Raw genomic sequence first — 10,951 nt, 5'->3', positions numbered from 1 at the left:
CTGCCTATGTAGTAGGCCTCTTATTATGCTTTGAAGCTTGGAAGTTTGCTTGGAGCATCCCGTTACAAAATGCACGAAGCCCGGAGTGGGCACGTGGGCAGTGCTCGCCCATTTGTCCGGACGAAGGGTTGAATGTGATTTGCTACGCATGCGGAAAGGCCGTATATAGGTAATTAAAAAGCAACCCCTATGACATGCTTTCTAGTCATAATAATAACCCGTTGAACCTGCTTCGACTGGTCGCTCTCCCCCGCCTCTCTCTCTCTCTCTCTCTCTCTCTCTCTCTCTCTCTGACTGTGTGTGCATTGGCTGGCGATGGGCCGCAGCAAAATCGAGATGAAGCGCATCGACAATAGAACCCGTCGGCAGGTGACCTTCTGCAAGCGGCGCATGGGGCTGGTGAAAAAGGCACGTGAGCTCTCGGTTCTGTGCGATGCCAATGTGGGCCTCATCGTCTTCTCCAGCTCCGGCAGGCTGTTTCAGTACGCAGAAGGCCGGTATGCAGACATTAGCTAAAGCTACTACTGTAATGCTGGCTTATCTGACATTATTGAGTGTGATTTTCATGGCCAGGAGCATGCCGGAAATCATTCGATCGTACTGCAACGTCGATGCTTGTGAGGACCTAGCAGCTCGACCCACTTGTGTTGAAGCCAAGGATACCACCGACTTTGAAGCTGTGAGTCCTCCCACTCCTCTCCTCGTCCTTCCTTAAAAATGTTTCTCTTGATAACGAAGCAAGGGTCGATGACTGATCGATGCAACCATTGTCATCATGCTTGAAACATGCAGCAGCTCCTGAAAATTTATTCTCTATTGTGGCCTCTCTCTCTCGCACTCACTCACTCACTCACTCATACACAGATAGACAACAGGTAGAGCACTTGAGGTTTGCACAGTGTTTTGTACATGAAATTTACGGTACAGAATGGGTAAAGAAGGTCGATAACACACTAGTTTGTATGGGCCGCCGCAAGCGGCACCTCTCTCTCTCTCTCGCCCGGCTGCCCACTGGTCGGACTTTGCAGAGGATGACACGTTTAGGGAGGCGGCGGCGGAATCCCTCCCCCCTTTATATATAGGAAAGATACTATAGAAGTATAGATCCTGGTTTAGACGTGATCTAAATATTTAATAAAACTAGGGTTTTCTTTCACTTAGTTTCCAAATTGAATCATTGATGTAATATTCAAGACGAAATAGATAGATAAATACCTAAGGCCTATTTTATTGGCTGCAAAAAAAGTTGCAGATGGTCTCGCGTGTTGTCAGAGGGCCGGCCTAGAGTGCTCGGCCAAGTTTGCAAAGGCGTGGCCAACTGCAAAAGCGTGCACCCGAAACCAGCTCAGAGCACTTGAGCACTGACCCCTTTACATCTGAACCCCCCCCCCCCCCCCCCCCCCCCCGCCCCCCCCGGGGGAATTTACTTCTACCGTGTGCCATTCGCGGGCGAGGGGGCTCAAGCTTTGATAGCAGGGCTAAGACGTCGCACAACCAAGCTCACATCTTTACAAGTAACTCTGCCTCCATCTCTTGTGAACACGCATGCTAGAGGCACGTGAAAGCCATGGTTGCTACCGTCGGGTTCGTCTGAACCGGGCCTAATACAGAGGTTGTCCATAAATCAATCATATTGTCCCAGTAACAATATAAAGAAAGGATGGATAATATGAAAATCAAAGGATGGATCAATATATTTGGATCATATAGCTTAGGTACTTGCAAGTACCAAATTTGAAAGGAACGAATCGTAATCAAGGGACCATATCTGAGGTGCCCCGCATATGCAAGGGGGTAGTCCATAACAAGAAGAATATTACCCCCTCTACCTCACATTTCCTATTATTATCCCCTCTACCTCACATTCATAGGTAAGGGATGTGGTAATTTGTAATTTGATTTGAGAGCTTAGAGCTAACTACACCCCAGTTGGCCTTAGGCCTTAATGTATCATGAAAAGGAATTTCTTTCAAGTCACATCCTAATGTGCACATTTGTCAAGCATTATCTCTCTCCCTCTCTCTCTCTCTCTCTCTCTCTCTCTCTCTCCCCGGTTTCTTCAACATGAGAATTGGAGGGATTATTATTTGAAATGAGTGGGGTTACTCTTTTCATCATTGTTGTCCGTAACGAATTATAAAGCCAAATGTTTGATCGCTTGTAACTACTACAAGGTGACATAGCGCAACACAATTTTAGTGTGCGATCAAAGCTTTTGGGAAATTTCATTATCTGTAGCTTGTTTTTGGAAGGTCTTTTTGAAGGAACAGATGGAGTGCTCTTGGTGCCACCTACCACAAGAGCTACATGGAGTTCTATTGTTGTGGCTCACTAGACAGAGTATTATTGTGGCCACCTACCAGATGAGCTACGACACAGAGTTCTATTGTTGGGGCTCACTAGGTGAGCTACAAAGGTATTGTCTAAAGCAGAAGTACTCTTAGAGCATCTTTTAGCTATGGATCATATTTTGGATTTTATATTCGTTGCTTATAGGATTTTTTGTATTTTAAATCCTTTGCTTAAAGGCTCTTTGAATTTTGAGATTGGTATACCTGTCTTCCAAGTCATTAGAGATTGAGAATTTCAAAGAGAAGGACAACAAGTGAGTACAATGAAAAAGGCTATTGCTATTGCTTCTTAGATTTGTTGAGTAAAAGTTAGATTCTCAAAACAAGGAAAGTGCTATGGTTATGACGAGATTCAAGGTTACATTGGCCATTAAAACTTCCATATCATGTCCCTTGAGGGGTGTGATGTGTCCTTTGAGATGCCTTGGCACCACCTGAGCAACAAAATAGTAGGAAGCTCTAGTTGAAGAAAGTGAAAGAAATATGTGCTCTCAAATGGAAAACTTAAGGGCGAGATAGTTCTTGGCACAATGGGTATGCCATTTTTAAATTAATTAAATCAAGTTTTTTTTCTTATCGATCCTTGTTGAATTAATGAGTTTATCTAAGGGATATGAATTTATTAAAGTTAATAGAGAGTATATCTCAGTTTCTTTTAGTCACATATGGATTGTTTTGCAAAGAGATTACCTTGTAAGTTAACCCCAAAGTGGCCAAAAGATCAGACCACCAAATTTATTCTAGGGATTATTTCTCTAACCGACCACTATCTATAGAGTACAGCTCAAGAGGACGAGATCATGAGCCAAGTCAAAGGGAGAGTTAATTTTTGAGAGCTGAGTTGCAATCTGAGTTTCAATTGACTCTTCAGTACAGGTGGTTTTTCATATTTTGATCTATGAGTGTTTGTATGCAGTTGTACTTTCTCTTTACAAGGAAGTAGGAGTAGAGAGAGGCATGAGCCTCTGTAGGAGAAAAGAGCTCTATGGAAATAGAGCTAAGTCAATCCAAGGGTTTTGTACCTTGGAGTTTGGGAGTAGATCCACAAATATGAGAGTGGTAGATTCGAGTTTTTTTAAGGACATTAGGGCAAAAAACGACTAGAAAAGAGTTGTTTGTTAATCTGAGGATTAAAGAATAATCCAATAGTCATTTGACATGTATGCAACAGTATGGCACTCTTGTCTCCTCTATCTTAGGTCTTGATGGTCTTATTTTGGCGGAGAACAGCTAAGTGTTTTGATCACAAGGCCGAAATTGTTATATTTAGGTGTTTGGCGGTTAAGCCCATTAAATTTGCGGCTCAAAGTACTGAACTTGATCTTTTGTTCTATTTTATAATTCACAAAATCATTGTCAAAAAATACGAAATCTATATTTGAAGACTCTAAAAACAAGGTTATTACTAAAAAAATGAACTACTTTTTTCAAACATGTTTTTCACCTTCCCTTTATTTTGTGAGAGCTTTGCTTCTTTTCGTCACTGTATTATTTTTCTTCTCTAATAATTGAGTTTCTATGACGTCTTCTATACGTCGCCCTTCTCATAAAATAACCTCTTATGACTTTTATAATGTTAGAGAGGATTGTCTTTGGAAACCCATGTTTTTTTGTGTGAATCATTGGGTAACAATGATTCCTTTATGCAAAGGTGTACATAGAGTGAGGAGAACCAAGCGAGATAAAATAAAAAACCATTGGAAAGGTCGTGTTCTTGTTTTCAAAGTGATCGACAATGGTTGGCTAGCTAAAGTTCAACATGTGTACATGGCCAAAGATATGATGTTAAACTTGGATGAACATCCCACACTCTATTTTTACTATGATAATTATTACATCTTGTCTATTTGATATATTGAATTTAACATTCTTCCATTGTTCTCTCTTATTTTTGATTCCATTTCAAATATCTTTTCTTCAGCAATTGTGGAGTGGCAGCTTGTGGAGAGCCAAAGTGGGATATTCAAAGCAATGCATAAGGAGATTGCAGATGTTATGTATGCTATTAAGCCACCTTCTTTTTCTCGGGGGGGGGGGGGGGGGGGGGGGGGGGGGTGTCACTTAATGATTATGTGACTCACATGAGTGTAACAGAAGGGGTTATACAATTTTATTATAAAATTGGAAAAAACGTTTACAGATTCAATACGAAAGGGATGTTTATTCATTAAAAATTCACAGGTAAAGATTTTTATAAATAGTCTTTGAATGCACGTGATATATACAATTTATACATAGCGACTCCCCCTTGAGTTTTTGTACAAAACAATGGATTTGTTTAATGCAGGGTTTCATAAAAAGAAGGTATATATGAAGAACTACATCATATTTTACAAATATACATTTCTTTTCTATCTTATGATCATTATTTATGTAGTTTTAAATCTAGATGACACCATGATACACAGTTTAGAATTGAATAGTTGGCATTAAATTTTGAAGTACAAAATTATGAATCACCAAAAAGCATATGTTCATATGGACAAAATGAAGAAAAGTGTCTGTAACTTTTTGTGGAGTAATGTAATCAATCATGAAACTCCATTTTTCTTTTTGCTTGAGAGGATCTTGCATCCTCAAAGATCCTTTTTCTTTTGTATTCACGAGAGATTAAATCGGTTCAAGAGGGAGTGGTGGTGAGTTAGGTTCCTTGAGGGATGATGACTTGGGCTCCTCAGGGCTTGGCTTGGGGAACATGGCAGTGGGCTCTATGGGGGATTGTGCTTTGGGCTCTTGAGGGATTGGCTTGGGAGACTTGGCAACCTTCTTTGGAAACATGAATGGAAGTTTGAAAGGTTAGCCAGACTCTTCTCCTTTAATGTTCTTAGTTGAACGACGCTTTTGAGCCTTGAATTTCAATGGTGAATGGAATGGAGGGCCCTTTGATTCCGCTTTTTCTTTTTCAAGGTTCTTCTTCTTGGTAGAGTCCTTCCTCTTGATAGGGCTCTTCTTTGCATGGCTACTCTTTGCAGGGCTCTTTACATGGATCCTCTTTGCATGGCTCTTCTTCTTGTCCTCCCTTTTCTTTGAATCTACATCCTTGGTGGCTCTAGCTTTCTTTGGTGGAATAGGAAAGTGGATCATCTGGGTTTGGTGCCATAGGAGAGTTTGGATCATTTGGGTTTATTGATCTTTCCAAGACCGTAGAAAGTGCCTACTCTTTCATCCGCATGTCCCAAGACTTTAGATATTCATGCAATTGTAGCAAATATAATAAATAAATAAATAACATGAGTACATGAGTTAAAAACTCCAAACAAATCAATGGCACATGTGATGCACACTACCAGCGAGTCTAGTCATCTTGCATCTTGACTCAAGATATTTTCATGTATTGACAAGCACCCTGCATCCACAAGATGTTAGAGCCTGTTTGTAAAGGAAAATTTTGATTGTAGCACTTGAAAGCTTCTATATTGGAATCCTTGTTTGTGGTACTCAGGTCACCGACAATAAGTTTGGCAGCAATGCAAGCATACCTCGATCAAAGAGCTACAATAGAAAATAAGGGACCATCAAGCATAGATCATACTTCAGGCTTACAATTTACTTCTCCCATGAATACTTGGCAATGAAATAATAAAGATAACATCTTTCTCCTAAAGATTGAAGATGTCGTGGGATGGTAGACCGGTACGCGCGAATGGAGTGATGACGTGCGCTCCAAACTTTGAAGACCTTGCTGTATCGAGCCGAGCGAGATGGTAGGAAGATGTCGTGAGATGCATATAAGAATGTCCAAACAAAGCGATGACTTGTGCTTCAAACTTTGCCGACCCTGTTATATTGTGCCGTGCTTCTTGGACATTAGAAGAGAAAAAGGCAACTACAACATAGCTTTGCTTAATGCATGCATATTACTCAAACGAAGCGAGGGGGATCCTTATGAGCAATTACGAGTAAGCTCTATCGCATCGTGCAGGATGAAGCCAAAATGATCGAGCATAGGCCAGGGCGACATGACGGGAAGGGGTGCCAATAAGCAATGCATAGTGTATCATGTCATGTAGGAGCTGTATCGCACCATGTCGAGTGTAGAAAATTTGAAATAAAATGAGGGAAAATTATCAGAACGACGTGATTTGAAGACGTGAGCGAGGCCATGACCCTTGGAGCCTTGCCATGCGGCACACATGCATGCTTGACACGTGTCATCAATGGTCATTTTTTGATTGCATATACAAGATACATTACCATTTCCTCTCTCGTCCCATACCCATCAAACACTCCGTACGGTGTGGTACCGGTGTATCTTCTTTCTTGCAACCGTCCCCATCGCTTCGTAATGTACTGAAGCGTTTGTCCAGCTTATCTTACACGATGTAACCTTGTATACTTCCACACGTACTCCTATTGTGCAGTTAAGGCTTCAAATCTGAACACTGCCATCTTCCCTTTCTCTCTCTTCATCGATCACTTCCCTCCCCATCCATCACTTCCTCTCTCTCTCCATCCACCACCGAGTCTCCCACACGATCCAATCGCAGATATCCATACATTATTATCCTCTACCATATTGTGTCATTTGGGTTTGATTCCTTGATACCCTCTTCTATCAAATCATCCCCAAAGCTTTAGCAAAACGATGTCTGATTACTGAAGGTCAAGAGGAGATTTAGGAAGAGATTCCAAGTGAGAAGTTGTTGGTTCATGGAAGTGTACACACATGCATATGAAATATTTAATCCTAAATTTGACCTTGCAATTATGTTAGACAAATTGAAAGATATTCTGTCAGACGAGATCAAAGAATTTGAAAAAGCAGTTGAGTGTTAGTGTTTTGTATTGGATGTCAAGAGTTATTGTCATCTAACTGAATTTACTACTAACCTAATTGAGAAACGCAAAGTAACAAGGAGATTAGAAAGATTTTTTGAAGAAGTCTTCTTTTGTTTGACCACTAACCATTTCTTGTCGTGTCCATTCAAAGCCTTGCAACCTTGTTCCAAATGAAGCTGCCTTTATTTTTTATTTGTTCTTCAAAGTTGAACAATCTTGTAGCTTGAGAATGGTGAAGTTTTAGAGGAGGAAGAAATTGATGATGTAGCTGAGGAGCAAGAGAATTCAAATTTTGATGTTGCTCAATTTAAAGCTAGTACTGTCATTGATGAGTCCACAAAGGAGGTAGAGTTATCTGACGCCTCTCTTATTGTTTGAGATCTTGCCTTATTTTATATCAATAAAAAAGAGTATATCCTTCTCCACCGTATTCAATGCATGCTTAATATCAGGGAGGACTTCTGTATTGCAACCATTTTTGAAGCTTCTAAGGTGACCAAAGACTTCATTGATATAGAAGCAGAGTCAAAGGACTTTTTTTTGACACTTGATCTGTAGACATCCAATAACTTATTTTTTCCTGCTCATGATGCACTTGCTCTATGTTTGAAAAGAGTGGAGGAGAAGAAATCTACTCTTAAAGATTAGTATTTTGAGAGGAGGCTTGTTGACTTGGTATCCAATCTTTTGGTAGAGATTTGAAGTTAAAGAAGGTAAAAAGGAACGTTGATAGAAGAGAGATGGATGGATCATGCAATCTCCTTTAAGAAAAAGTCATTATCGAGGATGTGTTGCAATAGGTACATTCAAATTTACCTCGATCTCCCTTTCTAATTGTTTTTTTGAGTTTTTGTTATCATTTATTACTTCTTGTTTTGAAGATTGAACTCCTTGACAAGGATAATTTTCTTGAACTCCTTGACAAGGATAATTTTCTTGGGAGAGCTAAAGGCTCCATAGGGAAAGCAACAGAAGACACTTCTAGTAGGGATGCCTCTTTCCTTATACACTACTTGTCTACATTGGTTAATGCCACCTGATTTTCACATGTAGTATTTTGAAGATCCTGAGTTACCACTATTTTCCTTGAAGACATTGTCACAGTTTATGGGATACACTTTCCTTCAAATCAATGCAATCAAGCTCCTGCTACTTGAGCGATCTGCAACACTTAGAATATTTGGATATGTTGTAGGATTCAATGTGTAAAGAACGGGATACTTTCTCTGTTACTCTAGCTATGTAGCTGCAATTGAGGAGACAAATGTCAACCTCTTGGGGGGCTATAGAAGAAGAAAGTTTTTAAGATAGAGTGGTGACATGTCAAGAGTTACCAAAAGAATAAAAAACTGATGTGAAATCGATAATATTTTGCATAAAGATATATTTTTTGAAGTTATATCTTTTTAGAAAGAGGTACAAAGTTTGAAAGTGAATCATAAGTCTCTATTTGTGGTTGAGCAACATGATTGTTTGATCTCATTCTTTGTAATTGCCTCCTATAGAATCAATTGAATAATTCTTTTAGTATATTGTTTCTTTTTTGTCCCCCCTTCCTTTCTTGTAGATCTGGAAAATGAAGTCCTGATTTGATAGTGAGTTTTTTCCATTCATTTAGTATTCCATGTTGCAAGGTTTCCTTGTTTTGCAAAATATGATACATGCAAGTAGAGAATATGCTAATTTTTTTCAAAAAAATTTGGTTCAACTCATATGATGCAATCTGAACTCAAGTGTTATTCTACAACAAAGTCACACATGCCATCGCTATCTACATGGAGTTTTTCACGTGCATGTTGGTGTTGTATAACAAAAGGAATGTGGGATTGCAAAATGAGCCATTTTATTGTATTGTGGTTCTTTATTGGTATTTGAGCCGCTTCAATTCACCATAGCTCCATTTTTTATTGAGTTTTGTGATATGGGGAATCTAGCTTACCCTGGCTATAGTCCAATGTTCTATTCATTAAGGATATATATACTCTTTGCATTTTTTGACATTTTTGAATTTCAGTCTCATTTAACTTCATAACAAATATAGTTTTTCTTCACAATCTACTTCTTGCATTTTATAGTATCTCACCATAGAAGATTGATCTTGTTTTATACTCTCATTAAAAACATTATACTCAAAAGAATTTTTTTTTTGTTTTTTTGTATGGTATTGTTTTCTTTATATGATAGTATTCTCCAAAATGTTTGGTATTTTTTCAAATAACAGATTTCTTACATTCCCAACATTGTGAGGCTTAGGCAACTTAAAAGCTTTAATCTTGTAATACTTAAGGACCTAGAACCAGGTTTAGAGATGGTCCTATAACCCCTTCTACTCACTCCCACTATGTCAAACTTTTTGCATTTGAGAGGGTTGGACCAATATATCCATATCTTTGAGTAAATTTTAAAATAGTAATTTCTTTTGGGTTCGATTTTCGGGAAGTTTAAAAGTTTCAAAATGTCACTCTTGTTCATTACGTCATTGAAGAATCTCACCCTTTCTTGAGCGTTGGACTTATCAAATCCTAAGAGGTTGGTAAATTTTAATCTTTTTTTTGGTCCAGATCCTTCTATCAAGTTTACTATATTTCTCATTTGTTTTATTCGTGCTCTTAATCTTATTGGAGTTTCTTTTAAGGTATGCAACTGATGTTTTTTTTTGTTTTAGAGTGGCTATTTGGTTTTCAAGTTCTAAACTTCTTATTGCATTAAAAAACAAAGAAGTTTGGAGGTATTGAATGTAATGCGTATGATTAATGAGTAACTGAGATATCCTATCAAGCCATCAATCCAATCTCATCAAATCATGGATGTGTGAAAAGATGGATATCTTTCAGTGCTGGGATCCGATGGATACAAAGCACCCATTCTATAGGTCAGTGTGCTTCTTTCCCTCATTGCGAAGTAGTTGTGCTTCATTTGTGTTTGATGGACACTCCGCGTAGTTGCATATTTTTGGTTGAGTCTAATGTTCAGTGAAACTTGTGATTATCACTAACGGAAGATGTATTACTCATTGTAAGTAGTGAAGAGCACATAGGAAGTATAATGGAGATCGTGTAATAGTAGAGCTGTTAGCATGAGAAGAGAAGAGAGAAAGCTCGTGAAAGTGAGTAGAGCACTATAAAAGGTCATAAAAGAGTAAGAGAGAAAAAGAAGGAATTGAATCATTCAAAAGTGGAAATAGATATTTGCTGCCAAGTCAAGTGATGAGAACAAAGTTTAAGGTGAGCCGCAAAGGAATGATTTGAAAATGATATTTTTTTGGATATTTAGAGAAATGTACCTAGATACGCTTTAAATAGAATAGATATGCTCTAAATAACCAAAAATTTTAGATTTGAAACCGTTTTGATCATGAAAAACTTTGGTAATTATGAAGTTAACACTAGGTTGGTAATGGGACACTTTTATGTCCTGTTAAGTGACCATTTTCCTTGAATTATGTCAAGAGTTTCAAAATGGATTTTAAGGTGCTATCTGTCTAGAAAGTTGTCTCATGAGCTGAAAAAAACTCGACATTTTTTTGGAATATCAATTCTATCTTTAACCTTGTCCTTGGACAACATTTCACAACCTAAACTGTGTGAAAAAACGGGTCCTGTTTTTGGCTTTTTTCAACTTTTTGCAACTATACCACTCTAGAATTCATGTTTATGAGGTCTATAATGCTAGAGAACTATCTTTAGTAGTCCTCAACATGTCCTGCTGCTTCTAGGGAGAAATAAACGTTAAAGTTGTAAGTTATGACCAAATTACAAAAATTGTCAAATCCTGTTTTTTAGCCAATTTTAGCTCTTCTATGATTTTTTTGGTGCCTTTCA

The 10,951-nt window shown here is 38.4% G+C and overlaps 1 protein-coding gene across 4 annotated transcripts in view; it reads left to right on the top strand.

Annotated features, from left to right (window-relative positions):
- The first annotated feature begins 223 nt into the window (after positions 1-223).
- LOC147435971 (truncated transcription factor CAULIFLOWER A-like) overlaps positions 224-10,951 on the top strand; it is a 93,939-nt gene continuing 83,211 nt past the window's right edge. For all 4 annotated transcript variants that reach the window (XM_086488869.1, XM_086488871.1, XM_086488868.1 and 1 more), the window contains exons 1-2: positions 224-497; positions 574-679. In XM_086488869.1, the coding sequence (XP_086344995.1) occupies positions 316-497; positions 574-679 (288 nt within the window). In that variant the 5' untranslated portion in view covers positions 224-315. The remainder of the gene's footprint in view (positions 498-573; positions 680-10,951) is intronic.

Source organism: Adiantum capillus-veneris, chromosome 18 (assembly GCF_014529385.1).
Source record: "Adiantum capillus-veneris isolate H3 chromosome 18, ASM1452938v2, whole genome shotgun sequence".
Classification (NCBI taxonomy): domain Eukaryota; kingdom Viridiplantae; phylum Streptophyta; class Polypodiopsida; order Polypodiales; family Pteridaceae; genus Adiantum; species Adiantum capillus-veneris.
Note: the sequence above shows the minus strand (reverse complement) of the source record. Positions and strands in the feature narration are given on the sequence as shown.